Raw genomic sequence first — 20,892 nt, forward strand, 5'->3', positions numbered from 1 at the left:
CCTGCTGTTTTCTTAAAAGAGGAACGAAAGACTGGGGCTTTATTCTGCTTTGTGCAAAGCAGCTGGTGATTTGATTGTTATAGGATTGTTAGTGGAGTGCAAGTAAAGATATTGTATCTAAAGTTAGCTGTTGGGGGTACCAGATTACTCATGCTTAGCATGGCTCCGGGTTCAGTCCCAGAAGTGCACATAATAAAATGAAGTAGAAATTAAATGTTGGTTTTTGTTTTTTAGATTTTTAAATTTCTATGTAATGTGTATGAGTGTCACATGCAGTGGGTGTCCCACGTTCCTGTTGCAGGAGGAGGCCAGAAGAGGGCACTGGATCCTTGTGTTGGCTCCTTGTGGATGCTGGGAACTTAACTCAAGGGCAGAGTTGAGGAATTAGGGTATGCCCCTCCTTGACAAGAGTTAGAAAGGTGGCATTGAAGGATCTCACCAAGGGAAACAGAAGCAGCCTTCCACTCCATTGGGAGCCCCAGGGGCTGGCATGTAACACTGGGAAGTGTTAGAGAGAAAGCAAACCTACTCAAGCCCCCTGGTGTTCTGGATGGAGCATTAGAGGCCTCTACAGTGTGGATGGGACTTTACTAGTCGGGGTTACATCTTTGTTTTCCGAGGAGGCTGAAGTTAGAAGCCAGAAGACTCTAAATTAGAAGAAGCTGGCTGTGTCGGACAAAGCTGAGCGCTAGTAACTGCTTTCAGGGCAAGCGGCTAGTGTTCACCTTGCTGCTAGGGAGTAGCAAATTCTCTCCGGGTTCCGGAAGTATTTGGGCAAAGTGAAGGAATGCCACTGTACCTAGCACAGGTGGTGGTGGTGGTGGTGGGTCCGGGTCCGGCCCGCTCAGGCACGTATGCCCAGGCTCTGGCTCCTGGTCGGTATTTTGGAAGGGCACGGGGCAGGGGTGTTTCTAGGAAGAAGTGAAGCAAGGTCAAGTCCCAGGGAAACCCTGCTGGGCGGACGCCAACACCCGGCCAGAGGCCCAGAGCGCTGCGCAGACTGCGGAAGGGCTTTGGGGTCTTTTCTTTCTGGCCCCTTCCCACCGGAATCGCACACAGGTTCACCCCGAAGCACCGGTTCCCGCAGACGCAAAGGTTTCTGAAGCTTTTGAAATGCTGGCCAGAATAGCCCGAGGACCATCTTGGAGGCATTGGCTCTCAGCTTAGCCCCTTGATTCAGGACGCAGGAATCTGTCAAGCGTGTCTAGGACACGGACCAGGCGGACGCTCTGGGGGAAAACTCGGGCGGCGCATGCGTGCTGGCAGGGGCGGCTTAGCCGCTCTAGCCTCGCCGCATCTCGGTGGCCGGTCTATACCTTCCGCTTACCGCGCGGCCCGCCGCTCTAGGCTGGTAGTCTCGCTGGCTTCCGCTCTAGATCCGTGGCCGCTCTGGAAATGGCTGCGGGATCCCGGAGGCCGCGGTAAGTGGCTCTGTGCAGCGAAGGAGGGCGGGAGCCGTGTGGACTCTGACGGCGCTTGGAATCAGGACAAGGCGGAGCGGCGCCATGCCCGCAGCCCAATTCCAGCGAGCGGCGCAATCGCGCTGAGAAAATGGCGTCGCGTCCCGTGGGGCCCTTTCCGGCCCAGGACAGAGGGGTCGCGGAGAAGAGCGCGAGGCCAGGCGGGCGGGCGGCCGGTCTGCGTCTGGTTTCTGCCGAATCACTGGTTGGTTTTTGTGGTCCAGTCTGGTCCGGGTATGGGAGGCTGTGGAGCCGTTGAGTGCGAATCGGAGTTGGGGGCCGAGGCGCCCGCGACGCGACCGCAGGTCTTGGCACTTGTAGTAGGATGTGACTGGGCCTGGGCACGAATTCGCGGGTGTACGAGCAAATATTTCGTGGGGGTCTTCGGGTAAGAACCAGCCCCAGCCCGGTGTAGAGCCTGGGCGTTGCCCCGGTTCTCATTGCTTCTTGCCAGTGTTGGTGGCCAGGTGTGTATAAACAGTGACTCTTCGGTAAGAGGCCCTGGTTTTGATTTGGAATGCTGTGTATGTTTCGTTTTCCATAGGATACTCCTTGTTACACTTGATTATTCTGTCAGACAAACTCAGTTGTGTACAGATGAGAAACAGCACACAAAAAAACGGTTGTGTAATTGATTACCCCTGCCAGCACCCATGACCAGCACTTTCCTCCTGGCACTCAGTGCACATATAGCATCACAATAGCTTGCTGAGAACATGTGCTAGGGGACTGAGGAGAGCCCAGGTAGGTCTTGAAGGCAAGGTGGGATGTTTTGGGGAATGGTTGTTCGCAGGAGTTTTCTGTTATCAGTAAAACTCTCTGGATCTCTGGTAGGTACTGCCTTAATAGGCTAAAGAGTCTTAATCCCCAGCCAGTGCTGAGCAGCTCAAGTAAAGATCCTTCTTCTGCATATGGGTGCTGTGCCAGGCTTTACACTTTTGTGAGCACAGCATGTTTTACCATGTTATACACCTATGCTACAATACCAGGTGGCTTCTGTTGGCTCTGGAAGAGCAAAGATTCAATTCTGTTTCATGTTGCTGTTCCTGAACAGTGACCCATGTCATAGGATCTGTTTGTCATGCTCAAGTCCCAGCTAAGAAATTGTTCCTAAGTGGAGTCTCTTTTGAATCTTAGATGATTGGTTCCTTAATAGGACCCTTTATAAAAACTCAGGAGTCTCTAAAGTTGTGTGAAATGATGTGTGTTGATTCAGTTGCAAAGGTTATATGATTAATAGCCAGTGATACTGTGCTCTTTGGAAAGAGGAGGTCAAAGCCCAAAGTCTGAGTTGTGCTCGTTTGTTGTGAGAGTACAGACTCGCCTGTGAGACGGACCATGTTGACCAGGCTTTAGTTCTTTTTCTGAGCAGTCATTTTGAGAAGTTGATAAGGGAAGATCAGTAGTCAGTTGTACATACTTTTTAAGAATAAAAAGGAGGCTGGAGAGATGGCTTCGTTGTTGGGAAGCTCCTTTTTCTCTTCTAGAGGACCAGAGCTTGGTTCCTAAGCATCTATGTCACCTGGAAGGCTCACAAACACTTCTAACTCTGGCTCCAGAAAATCCTATGCCCTCTTCTGGCATCTGTGGGCACCTGCACACAGGTGGCAGATAAGTTTTTAAAAAAGAATAATTCTATATTTGTGTCCATACAATTTATATTTAGGTATTGGTTGTCTTCTGCACAGTTTGTAAGATACATACTTTGGGTGTGTCAAGGTTAAGTTCTGGGGTTATGTTTTTCATGTGTTGATAGAAACTGAAGTGATATGTAATATATTATGAAAAGATAAGTCAGGTTTTTCCAAAATGAAGGTGGCTTCATTGTGCTTGAATCAAGAGTTAATACTTTAGAATGAGCCAGAGAAGATGGCTTAGGTGTTAAGAGTATATACTACTTTTCCAGAGGACCTGAGTTCTCAGCATCCATGTCAGGCAGCCCACAGTACCATATAACTGCAGCTCTAGGGACCTGACATCTCTGGCCTCCACAGATACCAGCCCAGCACTCATGTGTACATACCAAAAATTTAAAACAATAAAAATAATTTTCAAAATAATTTACTTTATACGTATGGGTGTTTTGCCTGAATGTAAGTTTGTGCAGCACATTTGTGCCTGGTACCCTCAGATGTCAGAAGAGTCTGAGTCCCCTAGAAATGGAGTTATAGATGGTTGTGAACTGCCATGTGGGTGCTGCTTATCAAACCACCCATCCATCTCTCCAGCCTCATAAAAAATTTTTAAAGAAATGTATCTATACAGCAAACAGTACAGAAAAACGAAGTGAAAACACTACAAGTAGCTTGTGCTATACTTATTTGTGTGTTTAGAAACTCAGGTATGGCGCCGTGTAGCTATTTTTCAGTGCTCTTTCCAGTATTGTGGAACTCACACTTAAGTAGTACTTTCATATCTTCAAATTAGTAGCTGGATGCATGCCTATAATCCCAGCACTTAGGGTGGCAGAGGCAGGAAGATCTCTGTGAGTGCGAGGCCAGCATGGTCTACAAAGTCCAGGAGAGGCAAAGACAGGCTACACAGAGAAATCCTGTCTCAAAAAACAAATCAAAAAACCAAATTAATTACCTTTTATGACAACACGGCTGTGTGCACTCTGGTATGTTAGACTGCTAAGTCTCCTTCTGTATGAGATCAGGTCTGATGATAGCCTACTTTGATGCTGTTAGTTCAATATGCCCCCAAACCCTCTAAGACACTTGTCATTTTGGTGGGTGACATTGACCATTTGTTACTCAGTTGTCAAGTGGGATACTGATTTGGTACTTAACCTGGTAGGACTTCAGAAAAAAATTTTAGGAAACTGAGGTCTGTGTTGACCCCACTTCAGAACGGAGATTACAGCCCTTTACAAAGGCCACAACTTGAGCCGGGACTAAAGGCTTGAAGGTTCTTTTTCACACTTGGTTGGTTCTTCCTGAGTCTCTACCCAACTCTCATTGGACTAATCCTAACTCCTAAATGTCTTACAAGGGAATCCTTGCTCTGACTGTTGGGGATAGAAAATGTTGGTTATTGGGACAGGAGCAGGAATTGGGAGCCTGTATACACAGAGCCTGATAGTCAAGGACTGTCAGAATTTGTTTAATTTAAGAAAATTTGTAATTTAAGAAAAGCATGTGTTTGGTTTTGACATAGCCTTCTTATTACCCGTTTTTACCTGTGTTAATAAAGAAGTACTGGGTGTTGCTACTCTAATTGGCTTGAGAATGGAGTTCAGCTGAGTTACAAAAGGTAATACAGAAAACCCTGCTAGAACTCCTTTATCAGTGGTGGGCTTTGTTATTTTACTCCTGACCCCACCACCAATAAAACCAAAGGAAAAGCCCCCTTGTCCTTGTCCGCTACTAATCTCAGAAGGAAAGGAAAATTCCAGCTGAAATACAGCTAACTTGAGTTTCCCAAGCCTTTTGGGCTTTGCCCTGAACTTAGGTAGGAAGCCTTACAGCCTCCTCAGAGTAATGATTGAACCTGAGTGAGGCGGGAAGGAGGTGGAATCAATTGGGTTACTGCCCTTATGAATCCTGGCTAGATAGAAAGGGTGTTTTTGGTTTTTTGTTGTTGTTGTTTTTAAGTTATTTACCTTTATTATATGTTCACTGGCGTTTTGCCTGCATGCATGTTTATGTAAGAGTGTCAGATCTTGGAGTTGCAGACAGTTGTGAGCTGCCATGTCGGTGCTGGGATTTGAACTCGGCTCCTGGAAGACCATTCAGTGCTCCTAACCACTGAGCCATCTCTTCAGCCCCCAGAAAGGGTGTTTTATAAAGAGAGATAGCAAGTATGGAAACTCAATGCTCAGTTCCATACCAGTTGTTCTCAACCAAACTCCAGGGTCTTTATACTAAACAATTCCTGGTGACACTAAAGAGCTTTTGTTGATACTGATTATTTTACAACTGAGAAATTTAAACTTTTTATTCATTCTAAAACTTTTAGCTAAACTCATTCTGCCCTTATGTTAAAATAAATATTTTGTGGGAACTACTTTCTAAGAAACTTCATAAGAAAAATAACATTTATGCTTTTGTAAATCTGTTTATCTCACAATGACTGGTTCCTTTTATCTGTTTCTACTTTGTGGCACATCACTATCATTTAGCTTCTGAAAAGTGTGATTTTTCACTGACAATAAAGAGGGCATATTATACCTTACTGCTGTGCAAATAGCTTTGATCTGGTAACCCAATTATACATTTTTTACCATTTACTGTTCATAACAATTAAAAGTGCTCCTTTTCTTTTTGTTTTGTTTTGCAGTAGGGTCTTGCTATATGGCTCTCTGGCTGTCCTGTTAATCACGCTATAGACCAGGCTAACCTGCCTCTGCCTCGTGAGTGCTGGAATCAAAGACAGGCACCCCCTGGTTTGGTTTTTAAGAGTGCTCTAACTGCGCAGGCGTGGTGGTATATGCCTTTAGTCCCAGCACTCAGGAGGCAGAGGTGGGTGGGTCTATGTGAGTTTCAGGACAGAGAAACCCGGTCTCGATCCCTCCCACCCCCAAAGTGGAATGTTTTTTATTGTTATAATGAGTTGAAAGAATAGTTGACTCTAAACACTTAGAAAAACAGATCACCTTTATACTGTTAGACTGTATCTTTGAACTTTTTTTATTGGTTCAGCCAGTTTCTTGCCTTTGGGAGAAAGTATGATGAAACAAATGATTTTCTTGTGACCTTGAAGATGCTGTTTCATTCAGTTCATGCTCCTCCAAGAGATGAGTTAGGAGCTGCCATTGCCACGATGCTTCGGACAGCACCACAATCAGCTGGAGGTGTCTGCATGGGAAGAGGCACCAGGATTGTGTTTGACCAGCCCTTTGCATTACCATAGGATATAATATGCTTTCATTGTAGACAGTGGGACTTAGATGTTAAAACCAACCTTTATCTGGGGCTGTGGAAGTAAATATGAGCTCCAGGTACCAGGGATTCCATGTTCTTTACTTGTATGATTGTCTTGGAAACACTAAACGTCGTGTACATGTGCACACATTGTTGGGTAGTTAGCATAGGAACACAGTGTGGATACCAGGTTTCCAGATAAGAAAAAAAAAAAACATGCAAAGTGATCAATGTGCTGGTGACCTTGAGAACAGCAGTTACCTATACAGAGCTCCACTGTCTCTGGGAATGTGAAAGAGACAGGAGGAGAACCCCGCCTCTGTAGCTGCTGTAAGAGACTTAGTGTTCTGCCCCAGACAAGGCAGTGCTAGCCTCACCGAGTTTCTAGTTACTGGCCACTACTAGAAGAGTTGAAATGTCCTTCCTGAATTGCCACCAAACTTAAAAGCCTATACTTTTAAACTAGAAACTGGAAGGGATTCAGAGATACTTGGAGACGTCAGTCCTCAAAGTGGTTTTTCTATTGGCAAGTGTTGTTTGCTGTTTGTCTCTGTGTGTTTATAAAGTAATAACTGTGAAATTTAAATCAACAAGATTGACTTTTTAAAAAATAATTTCCTTTCACCTAATCAGAATAATTTAATAACATTGTGATTTAGCTAATAGTGGTTTATCACTGAGAAATGAGAATTTGGGTTTTTAATTTTCCTTCATGGGCCCGAGCATCAGCATGTGTGATAGACAAAGGCAAGAGGAAAGGAAGTTTTCTGATTTCTGAAAAGGCCACATTTTCTAGGAACATTTTAATTTTTAATTCACTTTATGGGAATCAAACTGAGTAATAAAAAAATCCTTTTTTTAGATAATTTTTTTCTTTTTCATGAGTGTTATCATCTTTTAAGTCTCTTACTTAACAGATTACCAAGATAGATGTTTAATAATAGAAAGCATAAGTAATGATAAATTGGCCTAACCTGTGAGAAGTAGCAAATTCTGAGTCAGAGTCAAATAATATTTATTACTGTACTGGTCATAGTTTCTAACAAGTTAAAATTGCTTTAAAATTAAATTTGGGGGCACTGTAGGATGTAACTTTTGCTGGTATTCGGTAGAGTTCTCAGGTCAGGGTCTCATCCCCCAGCATTGCATAAGTCAAATAAAGCATGCATGTCATTTCAGCATCCCAACACTGAGGAGGTAGAAGCAGGTGTATTTGAAGTTAAGGTCATCCTTTGCTACATAAGGAGCTGAAGGTCAGTCTAGATTGCATGAGAGGCTGTATAAAAATCAATGTTTTGAATAGCATTTCAGAGAAAACTGAAGTTTAAAAACATAGTGATTCAGTAGAGCAAAATGTGCATGTGCACTTGGGTATTAAGAGTCATAACTGGTTTCCTGAAGTTGGCTGTAGTAGAGTGTAGGAGTTTCATCATGGCCATCTGTCAAGTTTCGAAGTAGCTCATACTGAAAGCTAAGACATTAACTGCATTGTTAATTACAGCTTGTGGCTGTAAATATCTTCAAGTGGACAGCAGTTAGAATGGTGACAGTTTTGAATCTTCAGATTGAGTTGTTAAAAGATAGGTCATGTACCATTACTGGTTTTTTGAGAGAGGGTTTCTCTGTAACAGCTCTGAAGCTCACTTTATAGTCCAGACTGGCCTCAAACTCACAGAGATCTGCCTGCAACTGCCTCTGCCTCTGGAATGCTGACATTAAAGGTGTGTGCCACCATCATCCAGCACTACTACTGGTGTTTTTTTGCTTGTTTGTTTCCAAGACAGGGTTTTTCTGTGTAGCCTTGGGTATCCTGGACTGGCTTTGTAGACCAGGCTGGCCTCGAACTCACAGAGATCTACCTGCCTCTGAATCCCTGAGGGCTGGTATCACAGGAGTGTACTACCGCCTCTACACCTGGCCACCTCTCCTGTTTTTTAAAAGTGATAATTTAGTGCCGGGTGTGATGGCACATGCCTGTAATCCCAGCACTTGGGGAGGCAGAGGGAGACCGATCTTTGTGAGTTCAAGGGCAGCCTGGTCTACAAAGCAAGTCCTTGACAGCCAAGGCTGCACAGAGAAACCCTGTCTCGAAAACCAAAACAAATCAAAAAAAGTGACATTTTAACATTTTGGGAGAGTAGGTTTTACTCAATTTCTCCTTTGTATTGGTAATAATGTTTTTGCTGAGTCAGGAAAGGAAGGGAATTGGGAGGTTGTTATGAAGTGCCTAGGATGAAAGATGGTGAACCATAGATGCTACTACTGTCTGTCATGCACTGTCCAGTGTCACCTTAATAGAAATGCCACAGAGCTGAAGTTCTTTAAATGTACTCAATAGACTTCTGTGGGGTCCCTGAAGCCTCCTTTGAACTGAGAAGTCAACACTTTCTGAAATAATAGACCAATATGATGAGTTTTCCTGACAGCTCATTTTGCACCCATATATAAGGGACCTTGTGCTCCCATTGTGGGCTGAGCTTATAAAATACACATTTCCCTTAAATGTCTTGGAGCCAGGGAAAGTGGCTCGGGTGAGTAAGGATATTTGCTACCAAACCTGATAGCCTGAGTTTAGTCCCTCTAACCTATAGGATGAATGGAGATCAAGGACTATTGCTAATTGTCCGCTGACCTCTGCAAACCCATGCTATAGCAGACACATGCATGCACATACACAGAAAGAATAAGTGTAGTTTAAAATTTGTTAATATCCTTGAACAAGACGTACATGCTGTTTGTATTGGGCTTAACTCTCCAGTGCATACCTGGGTCACTTTCCTGTGAGGAGTTGGTACTTCTTTTGAACGAACAGGCACTTCGGCTGTTTGGCAGGTGTGCTCTCCAATATAAATGGCGTGAGTCTCAAGAAAAGCAGCTGAGGATTTCTTGGTATACATAAAATTTACACTTTCAAGAGAAAATTAGGACATTGGAGATTTGTATCTATATCTTGAGCTTGATAGCTTTCCAGTAATCACATATCTGTGAAGCCATCCAAGTTGTACAGATGCTTTTCTTGTCTTACTACCTGAATTCTGTGAGCTTAGTGACTCAGGGTTAGGATTAGAAGACAGAAACGGGTAAAAGTCTCACATAGTAGTAGGCAGCACAGGGGTTAATGCAGGAGAGTTGAGAGACCCTGATTGTACTTTATAGTCCACACTGATGATGCTGACTTCTGAGACTACTGCTCCACAGTTATGTAAAAAGAATGACATGCCTTGGGCTGGAGAGATGGCTCAGAGGTTAAAAACACTGGCTGTTCTTCTAGAGGTCCTGAGTTCAATTCCCAGCAACCACGTGGTGGCTCATAACCATCTATAGTGATATCTTGTGCCCCCTTCTGTCGAGCCGGAGTACCTGAAGGCAAGAACACTGTGTATATAAATAAATAAACCTTAAAAAAATAATAATTATATGCTTCTGTATGCCAGGAACTTTCTTCCTACTGTTCACTAAAAATCATACAAGGCAGAGGCATGTTTGGAAATGCTGCTGGCTTCTCCTGAGCCAGAGACCTCCAAAAAGAAAAAATACTACCATTCTTAATACTTACGATTTTTGGAATAACAAAAACTAATATTAAGTCTAGTGGACTTTTAGTACATGTCTGTTCAGAAATAGCAATCAATACATTCCACATAAACAAAAGACCTTTGGAGTCTTCAGAGTGTATTTTTCCTGGACCAAAACCTTTGAAACTTACTACCCAAGAATGCTGGTCAATCATGTACTGTTTCTGATGTCATTCTTAATTATAAGTGTGTGCCATCACAACTGGCTTTAAGCTGTGTGTGTTGCACTTGTATGTTATGTGAATGTGTGTGCCCTTGTGCTTGATATTCTGTATCTTCCTCTATAATTGCTTTCTACATTACCTCCTTGAGACAGGCTCTCTCACTGAACTCAAAGCGTGGCATTGTAGGTAAACTGTTTATGGCTATCGAGTGCTCAGGATCTCCCTGTCTGAGCACTTTCTAATGTTGGTATTACCTGTATAGTGCGTACAGCCATACTGAGCTTTTATGTGGGTGCTAGGGATTTGAACTTGAATCCTCGTGCTTACAAAGCAAGTACCCCTACTCACTGAGTCATTCCTCAAGCTGACTTTTAATGCTGAGATTTCATTGTATAATCTATACTTGTAGTTAATAGGAAATAGTGAATTTTAATTGGGGAGTGTAAAAATGCCCTTTATAGTGTTTAGTGCAGTGGCTCACACCTTTAGTTCTAACATTCAGGAGGAGTAAGATTGCCATGAGCTCTAGGACAACTCGGACTAGAATCAGACCCTATCCAGAGACTGACAGAGATCATGTAGAAAGATATGTTTAGAAATGTAGAAAGTTAATTGTGACTTCAGTACAGTCAGAAATGGCCACTTTGTCTTCCTTTGGAGAAAAATTGTTAATATTACATGATTATAATTTCATGATCACTTTTTGTATGAGCTACCCTGTATGGTATGTAGAATTACATACTAATTTGGGTTAGAAATGTAACACCATTTTTAAATTTAATCTTTAGTGGTGTTGGGCTTATTACCCAGGATCTTGTGCATGCAAGGCAAGTATTAAGTGTTTGCTGCTCTACTACAGCCCACACCTTACTTAGTTAAAATGGTCTTATATATATATAGCCCAGGTTGGCCTTGAACAGGCCTTTCTCCTATTCTCCCTTCACATGCCTGTTGCTATGGTGCCAGGCCCCAACACTATTTTTTACTTACACTTTATGAATATATTTCATTTTGTTTGTATTTTGTCTCAGTACAGAATATTTTTATTCCACACACTGAGTTTTTATTAGTTTTTGCATTGGCAGAATTATGAAAAATTTTGCAAATACGGAATAATCCGTTACAAGTGTCTTCTATTTCATTCTACTTAGCAGGAATAACTGCATTTTTACTTCTTACTAATATTAAGGACTATTCTAAATCCTTAGAAACGTGTTTATTTTTCGGGTTAACTTTTCACTTCATTGTTGGGGATTTAATCCATGCTAGGTAGACACTGCCGGTAAGCTACATTCCCATCTATAAATTGAAAAAAAAATTAGGTTATTTTATGTGTATGAGTGTTTTGCCTGCAGGTATGTTGGTGCACTACATATGTGCCTGTTGCTTGTGGAGGTCAGATAAGGGTGTTGATTTCCTGAGGATACCCTGGAACTGGAATTATGAATAGTATGTGGGTGCTGGGGACCAAGCCCGGTTTCTCTTGCAAAGAGCAACAAGTGCTCTTAACTGCTGAGCCATCTCTCCAGTCCCTCTAAGTTGAATCTTTTTAACTGATTTGCATTCCTGAGATTATTGTGATTTTATTTTTTGCCTTTCTAAGGAGTCAGTGTTAGTGTTTGTTTTCCTATACTCTGAGAAAACTCTTGATTTGTTGTCTATTTAGTTTTTGAGTTGCTGTATAGATCCAACCCAGGTCCTGTGGCCCAGGCCAGCCAGTAGTTTCTAAACTCTTAAAGTTGGCTTTTGTGGCTAGCTTCCCATGTGATGGAAACTAATTACCTCCTGTAGCTACATGGAGTGGACATGAGGTCTAAAAAGGTCTTTGTCACTTTAAGGATACATGGAATGTTTGCTCTTTGTCTTGGGTTACTAGGGAGACCACAGTTAGCTGAAAGGCAGTTGGAGTCAGGCAGAGAAAGGAGGTAAGAGATGGGTTCTGCTCAGAATTGCTGGCTCTGGCCCTTGTGGCTTAAAAGACCCTAGCTTAAAAACAAAGGCATCTGGAGAGAGATTGTGATTGTATAAAATAGGAAAGAAGAGACTTGTTGAATTTGTTTATTTGTATTTTATTTTAGATTGAGACACAGACTCATTGTGTAGCTTAGACTGGCCTCAGACTCATCTTTTGCCTGCTTTAGCCTCTGAGTGCTGGGATTACAGACAGATATGTGCCACCCTACCTGGCTCTCAAATATACATATATCACCACATTACATTGATGTAGACATAAATTTAGAACTCTAAATTTCTTACATTTTAAATTAACATATGATATTTGTATACTACTAAGATTTAAAAAACGATTACATAACATAATTTTACTATTCAGCCTTTCTACTTTTTGTGTTTCTCTGCTCAGCCTTGGGTTTCTTTGTGCTGGGTCTGCTTTATGATGGGCTGTTAATTGATTTCAGAAGCAGCTGATGCACTGAGCCCTCTTCTCACCTTGACTTTGACTTTTTGACTCTTGCCTGGTGCTCTTATTTCAGAGTATACCAGTGTGACTACTTCTCTACTCTTAAGATATCTTTGTAGGTCACTCAGAATAGATTAAATAGAATTTGCTTTTGTTGGTGGTGTGTGGTTTAGTCACAGCTGCTTAAGACCTGTGATACATCTCTCCTTTCCTGTAGGAGCTTGCTCAAGAAGCAGTTTATACTGCCCCTTTGCTTTTTGGGAGCTCCGGGACCTTCTCATTGATGCGCTGACTGACAACGGTGAGGCTTGCCTATCTGCTGGACCTGGCCCCAGCTTTTTATTATATGTAGGATTTCAGCCAAAGGTTTCCAAGCTCTCAGTTTTACACAGGTAAGTGATATTATTTGTATAAAGAAATAACTATAATGTAGCATTTATATTTTTAATAATCTAAAGTATCAGATTTTTTATTCTAGCACTTTTTGGGGGGGTGTTAATGAATAGCCATTGTTAAAATTTTGACTCATTGTTTTCACCTTGGAAGGCTGGGCAGGGTGGCTCCTGGACTGCCCTCTGAGTAGAGATGCAGTGTTGCCTGAAATGAGGATACAGCCATCTTGCTGCAGCCTGTATCTGGAGTGTGGCTCAGTGGTTAAAATAGGAGCTTAATCTTAAAACATTGTTTTGGTGCAAAACTGGTTTTGCCTAAACATCAAGGACATACTTTCTAACTAGAATGAATAAGCCATTCTCGTAGGTACAGTTTGATATTTACTCAGCTGTGTGTATTTATTTTTTTTCTCCCTCTAAACCAATTTAACTTTTCTGTGTATAGATACTTTACCTGTAGCAATGCCCACAGAGGCCAGAAGAGACTGAGGCGAGAATAACAGTTATTAGCTCTCTTGTTAGTGCTAGGAATCAAACATGCCCAGTTCCTAAACAGTGTTCTTAACTGCTGAACCCCTCTCCTGCCCCAGCTATATATATTTAAAAGGAATATAGCAGGTGGCTATGGTGATGACATCTTTAATACCAGCCTGACCTATATAGGAAGTTCTAGGCCAGTCAGTTACATGGTGAGTCCCAGTCCCTAAAAAGATAAAGAAAATGGAGCACACCTCAGCCTTAATGAAGCCAGCTCCTCTTGACAGTTGCTTTATGCCATTGTGTCTGTCCTTGGTGTCCAGGCAGTCTGCAGAGTTGTGCTGTGACTCAAGAACTACTTTTGGTATGTGACTTGGTTGAGTTCTGGCTTTCACATTTTAGGAGAGGGAACTAAAGTGATTTCTTCACTCAGCAGCTTTGAGTGACCTGAAGGCCAAGGTTATAGGGTGATAAAGATCAGTGCTAGGCAGCCCCTAGAGCTGAGTAACAATTATTTAGTAACTGCTAGGAAGGAAAGCAATATTTAGGGTACTGATAATTTTAAATTTTCTGTGTTTTGCATTTTTAGGGTTTTTGTTTTAAATGCCAGTCCTTCCCCTAAGATGGAACATGCAGTAAGATCATTTATCACTAACATTTAAATGCGATTAAAGCCTGGACAGCTAGAAAAAGAATTCTCAAGGTATACCCTTTTTTCCAATTTTGTCATTTTAAATAATGAAGATTTCATCTTTTAGAAAGAAAATGAAAGACCTGTATGTGTGTGGTGGTGGTACATTCTGTAAATCAGTACTTGGGATGCTAAAGCGTGAGGGTCACCACACAATGCTAAAAGCTGACCTTTGCCGCATAGTAGTAGCAAGACCCTAGGAGACAGACAGACAGGAGGATCCTTGGGCAGTAATATACCTAGAAGCTGTTGCTTAGAACAAACTAAACTGTGGTCAGGAATCTGGGTGGTTCTTCTTACTGGTGTCCACAAGAGTTACTCTATGCTCAATTGGCTCTAGTGTGTTCAAGGCACTGTCTTATCTCTCCTAGACTAGGCCTTGGATGAGAATTTAAAAAGCCAGTGCCAAAGCCCCAGACATACTTGCCCCGACTTATTGTTGGCAGGCCCAGAAGTGGCACACATCATGTGCCCTGTGCTCACTAATGGTCCTGGGCAGCCTGACTTTACAGAATCCCTTAAGAATGGTGTGGCCTCTAACACCACTTACATATGTGTTGCCCTCATTGACTGTTCTCATGCTGCTTGGACTGCCTTCACTTAATAGCTTCCTACCCATCTTGTTCACTCTCTTGCCTGGATTATTTTCTGTAGAACATTTGCTGCATAACTTAGAATCTTTTCATAAGTTAACTTATATCTCACATACACACCATAGAAAACAATGGTCAGAAGCATTTAGTTCATGTGCAGCTCTGCTCCTGTAAGAAAATGCCACTGTTGGTAAGGGGAACTCACTAGGTGCCTCTGGTACACCACCCAAGACTACATGGTATGGTGGCGTGGTGGTTTGTTGGTCACAGTGTGATTACCTTTTATCATTAGGTATGGATGATAAAGAGCACCTGAGCAATGAGGAAGCACCCAAGGCTATCAAACCCACCAGTAAAGAGTTCAGGAAAACCTGGGGTTTTCGAAGAACCACAATTGCCAAACGTGAGGGTGCAGGAGACACCGAGGTGGACCCCAGTGAGCAACCAGCACAACAGCATAGCCTTTCCCTGCGCCGAAGTGGACGGCAGCCTAAGCGCACCGAGAGGGTAGAAGAGTTCCTTACTACAGTTCGCCGCCGAGGGAGAAAGAGTGTGCCAGTCTCCCTGGAGGATTCCAGTGAGCCCACATCCTCCACAGTCACTGATGTGGAAACAGCCTCAGAGGGGAGCGTTGAAAGCAGTTCTGAGATCAGAAGTGGCCCTGCACCTGGTTCCTCAGGGAAGGAACATCCTGCATCTTCTGAAAAGGCAAAAGGTGATGAGGAAGAAGACACCTCTGACAGTGACAGCGATGGCCTTACTTTGAAGGAACTGCAGAACCGCCTTCGAAGAAAGAGAGAACAAGAACCTGTGGAGAGGCCCTTGAGAGGCATTCAGAATCGCCTGAGGAAGAAGCGCCGAGAGGAGGACCCTGCTGAAACGGGGAGTGTCCAAACAGGCAGTGCTGATGAGGACATATCTCTCTGTAAGCAGGAGCCTGAGGCTAGTCAGGGACCAGTGTCCCAGTCAGAGAAAGATGACAGAGAAAATCAGTCAGAGGGGAAAGCAACTCAGGGAAGTAAAGAGGAAGGCCCCAGGGATGCGGGCAAACCAAAGCCTGAGTGTGAGGTTTACGACCCCAATGCCCTGTACTGCATCTGCCGCCAGCCTCACAATAACAGGTAGGTGGAGGGAGGGAACCTGTGGCTCATTTTCAGAGAGATCCAAGGGATGGAAACAGCGAGAGAATTCCCATTTGCTTTGATGCCAAAGAGCTTTAAGCTGGGCTTGCCAAGCAGTTGGCTTATTGAAAAATGATGAATGTGTCTGTGAAAAAGAAACAAAAGGAGTGCATTCATATGGACTGCCTAGAGCCACCCTCTCTACTGCGGCACCCACCTATGGTCAATTGTTCACAGTCAGTGTGTCCAGCGTGAAATGAAAAGCTCACTGCGTCAGTCTCTCAAGCCAGGTGCAACTAGTGGACACTAGATGGGTGAGAACCATCTCTCCCAAAGATCCTATGGGAGTATTACTCAGGACATGACTGCACCCAGTGTGGTCCCTATGCTTGAGTTGGCTGCCAAGTAGTAATGGGTCATCCCTGTGGGATTGTTAGGGGATGAAGTTGCTGCTGCGTGAAAATACTCTAAAGCCTCTAGTTCACTCTTAAAGTGGTCCAGCCAAAAGATGAAGGCTAAGGATGTAGCTTAGGGTGTAGAGTGCTTACTTAGTAGGCATGAAGCCCTGGGTTTGATCCCCAGTACCTCATAGAATGGTGTAGTGGCATATACATGTTAATCTCAGCTTTCACTAGGGGCAGGAGGATCAGAAATTCAATATCATCTTTAGTGACATAGGGAGTTTGAGACATGAGAAATCCTGTCTCAAAAAGAAAATAAATAGAAAATGAAAAAAGATGAAGTAGACTTGGAGTTCTGCTAACAAATCATTTCTCACATTATTTGCTTGCTTTTCATAATAGAATATTAAATTTTTTTACTTGGTGATACGTTGAACCATAACCACATACCCTTCCCATTTCAGGTTTATGATCTGCTGTGATCGATGTGAGGAGTGGTTCCATGGTGACTGTGTGGGTATTTCTGAGGCCCGAGGGCGGCTTCTGGAAAGGAATGGGGAAGACTACATCTGCCCAAATTGCACCATTTTGCAAGTGCAGGATGAGACAAGTGCCAGCGCCACTGACGAGCAGGATGCTGGGTGCAGATCTGTAGGTGCTGATGGCACAGACTGTACAAGTATAGGGATAGTAGAACAGAAGTCTGGTGAAGACCAGGGGATAAAGGGTAGAATTGAAAAGGCGGCAAACCCCAGCGGCAAGAAAAAACTCAAGATATTCCAGCCTGTAAGTATTTGTCGACCATGGCAAGCTCAAATGTCAGAGTTACTGCTGGTGAAAACACCAAGACTAGGCAGGTGCCTTTTCATTGGGATAGCTAGGCTTTTGTGAGGTAGATGCTGTATCTGATACGGTTCTGAGCCCTGCAACCCAACAGCCTGCTATTGTTTCCATCGTGTATCATCTTTATGGCATTTTTGCATGGATGTGTCTATGTCACTCAGCTTGGCCTCAGTTTGTACTCCCTCTGCCTTAGCTTTCTTAGTACTAGGAATGTAGGTATGTACCACCAACACCATACTCTAATGGTCCCTTCCTTAACAGGAAAGTTTGTAGAAAAAAAATTAACCTTTTCATATGTTCTTGGTGTTACATTTTTTGAGTGCTGGCAAAATTACTGAGAGAGAGATGGCACTTAATCCTCCACTCTTAGCATCGTGGCCTGTACTCATTGTGTTGTTTCTCTCTGTGCCCAGTGTTTTCTTCATTCTTCCTACTTGATTTAGGTTGGCTTATGGGGCCTTGACTATCATGTTTCCCATGAACTAAGACTAGCAGAACTATCTCCTGTTCTCATCATGTGCATCACCTGTCTCAGGGGTACCACCATTAAGTGTGTTTTGACTGGATCCCAGACCTCTATAGCCTGCCCTCCAGCAGGTATAGAGTCTGTGGAAACTACAGTCTAGATAACACTGTGTGTTGCAGGGTAAAAGAGTGACAACTGCATTAGTGTGCTGTTAGTACCACTTATTCAAAGAAGTTGTCAATTTGATATTTTTATTATTGCCAGTATGTTAGACATGGCATGAATTTTGTTTTTTTTGTAAACTTAGATTTGGTAGAAAAAAAGCAACTATATTAAATATTTAACCTAAAAACTGACATTTTGCTTAAGTCAGTGTAAGGGGCATGTTAATGTGTACTTATCTTTTCCTTCAATATAACATTAGAAGTTGTAAGCAGAGACATCTGTATGTGCTATTGCCAGTGTCTTGTTTGTGCTGTTGTGGTACAGACTTAGCTTACAATTCCTACTCCCAGTCTCCATGGGTTGGAGCCTGGACCCCTAGGGCAGAGGGTCTTCCAAGGCTTCAGCCTGGCTAGGGCTGTGGTCTCATTAGATAGCTGGAGATGAGTCTTTCTAAGGCGTATGTTCCATTCATTATTTCTGACAACTTAAAACTAGGTGGTCCAAATGGTCACTCCTTATCTGAAGTGTGTATTTGAGTGTCCTGTGTCTTTTGGCAAATAGCCTCCCCTCCCCCCAACACCAAAAAAAAGGAGCTTCCTTTTTTCCAGAACCAACAGTGGATCTCTGCTCTTAGGGAATTGCACACTTTCTCAAGAATTTTCACCGGAAGACTGGGTGTGGTGAAGTCCACACTTTGGAGGCGTTATGAATCCAAGGCTTGCCTGGTTCACACACACACAGCGTTTATGTGTTTGCCTAAGTCACACACGCACACGGTTTGCATATTTGCCTGTGTTCCAGGCTAGCCAAGACTACAGCAACAACAAAAAAAATCTTTCCACTCTCCTGGGGTCCTGGAGAGGTAGCTCAGTGATTAAGAACAATAGGTGCTCTTCAAGAGGAACTGGGTTCAATTTATAGTGCCCAAATCACTATTATCTGTAATGCAAGTGTCAAGGAATCTGATGCCTTCTTAATGACTTGTGGCACTGTGTATAGCTAGGCATACACGTAGGCAAACACCCATACATATAAAGGAATTTTCAATTCCTTAACAATTACAAAAAGAAATTTTCACCTGGGCCTCCAAGATGGCTCATTGAGTAAAGGCACTTGCCATCAAATCTGATTACCTGAGGTTAATCTTAAGATCCCACATGGTAAAAGGACAGGACTGACTCCTGAAAGTTAGCCTGACTCAGCTGTACACATGTGTACTCCTACACACACATACACACACAATGTAACTAAAATTTTTAAGAAAATAATTTGTACCTCATTAAATCTACATTTGGCTTTTTTTTTTTCATAATGGCTTATTTTTTGTGTGTGTATTGGGGGAGGGGAGGGAATAATGTATACAGTATAGATACCCTCAGAGCCCAGAAGTCTGAGGTGGCAGTGAGCTGCCTGACATGGGTTCTAACAACCAAACTTGTTCTGTAAAGGCATTCTCTGAGATAACATTTCAGCCCCTCTCTGAATTTTTTTTTTTTTTTTTTTTTTTTTTTTTACCTCATTTGGGACCTGGACATGTTTTCTATGGCAAGCATGTAGCTCTGAAGCTCCCATGTGTCCAGAGCTTATGTGCCAGGGACATCAAAGAGGAAATATATGCCATCATGCACAGCTAATGAATAAAAACGATACATTTTTTTTTCATATGAAACATGTTAGAGCCAGCCATACTTGTATACACCTTACACTTTTAGTCCCAGAACTGGAGAGGCAGAAGCAGGCAAATGTCTTAAAATCAAGGCCAGCCTGGTCTGCATAGCAAGTTTCAGGCTAGAAATACTGCTGGTATCTCAATTACAGTGACCATCAATAGTGCTGTCACTGAGCACTGACTACTATTGTCCACCACATATGTTGTCTGAAGTCACCTGTTTCATTCTGCAGGTCGTAGAGGCTCCTGGTGCTGCTAAATGCATTGGTCCTGGGTGTTCCAATGTAGCACAGCCTGATTCCGTGTACTGCAGTAATGATTGCATTCTCAAACACGCTGCAGCTACCATGAGATTTCTAAGTTCAGGTAAAGAACAAAAACCAAAACCCAAGGAAAAGGTCAAGATGAAGCCAGAAAAGTTCAATCTTCCAAAATGCAGTGTTCAGGTAAGCTGACCAAAGTCGCCTTTGGACAATTGAAACAAGAAGTATTTGAGAAATACTCATCATAGTCTTGTTTCTGTTTGCTTAAGGAATGCAGGGAACAACAGTTGTCAACAAAATCTAGATCTCATTTTCCTTACCTCTTCCCCTTTCACGAAGGGATTAGCTAACAGGTATATAGTAAAACAAGCAAGCATATGGCTCTTTTGAAGACCTCAGGATGTGGACCACACAGCTTTGTGCAAAGTCCAGTTGACATTTAAATAGGGACATAAGGTTCTGGGGCAAGGCGCTGTGTCTGTGAAAGATAGCACAGTGGTAGAGTGCCTAGCATGCAAACAGTCTTTATGGTTTCTACATACCCCTTGGGGGAGTGTTTCTTTTGTTTGAAAGGCAATTTCTATAGTGCAGGCAGGACTTGAACTTGGAATTTTTTTCCCTTAGCTTCCCAATCAACTGGGGTTACAGTCCTGTTGCACCAAGCCTGTCCACATGACATAGTTTTTATTTTCAAGTCTTTCATTTTCCATCTTCAAAAGTAGTTGCTCTGTACAGTATGTGGTTAGCTGGAGCATATGGGATCCAGCCACAGTTTCCCAGTGGACAGATTTTTCACTGGGAATACAAATACTATTTGTCCCCATGCCCACAGGTGGGCATTTTCCATTTTGTTTTTAGCTTGTTTCACTACCTTGCCAGGAGGGGCTCATGCCTCGGCTGTATCACAGACAGATCTGGGTCCAGAACCTTCACATTAACCAGATGTTACAAAGGAATGCTAAGGGTTACTATAGCAGAAGGCCACCTGTAGTGGTCTTTTAAAAAGCTCTTATTTAGTGTTTTTAGGTTTCTACCTCCCTTCTACCAACCCCCCAGCTTTAAGTAGGAGAGAAAAAAAAGGTTAGTGGGTAGAAGGGTCGCAGACCCCTTTAACTTCTCTCAGCCAGTTAGGCCAAGGGGTTATTTTAGGGCCCTATACCAAACTCTATCAGCTGCAGATGCAGCTAGCAGGGTCCTCCATGCCGCTGCACTCTAAAGCGTTTCAGTTTGTCTGCTCCAAATAGCAGCCACACTGTCTTTGGTCTCTGTCTCTCCAAACTGCGGCACACCAACACTGAATGCCACACAGAACACCTCCCAGTCTCTTT

At 43.0% G+C, this 20,892-nt stretch overlaps 1 protein-coding gene across 5 annotated transcripts in view; it reads left to right on the forward strand.

Annotated features, from left to right (window-relative positions):
• Dido1 (death inducer-obliterator 1) overlaps window positions 1-20,892 on the forward strand; it is a 54,414-nt gene that overhangs the window by 7,158 nt on the left and 26,364 nt on the right. For 2 of the 5 annotated variants that reach the window (XM_021647409.2, XM_021647428.2), the window contains exons 2-6: window positions 12,701-12,875; window positions 13,942-14,055; window positions 14,929-15,757; window positions 16,623-16,944; window positions 19,535-19,747. In XM_021647409.2, the coding sequence (XP_021503084.1) occupies window positions 14,931-15,757; window positions 16,623-16,944; window positions 19,535-19,747 (1,362 nt within the window). In that variant the 5' untranslated portion in view covers window positions 12,701-12,875; window positions 13,942-14,055; window positions 14,929-14,930. Of the gene's footprint in view, window positions 1-1,286; window positions 1,422-1,528; window positions 1,666-12,700; window positions 12,876-13,941; window positions 14,056-14,928; window positions 15,758-16,622; window positions 16,945-19,534; window positions 19,748-20,892 lie in introns of those variants that run through there. The other 3 variants (XM_021647399.2, XM_021647418.2, XM_021647437.2) reach the window with 3 other exon arrangements.

Source organism: Meriones unguiculatus, chromosome 4 (assembly GCF_030254825.1).
Source record: "Meriones unguiculatus strain TT.TT164.6M chromosome 4, Bangor_MerUng_6.1, whole genome shotgun sequence".
NCBI lineage: Eukaryota > Metazoa > Chordata > Mammalia > Rodentia > Muridae > Meriones > Meriones unguiculatus.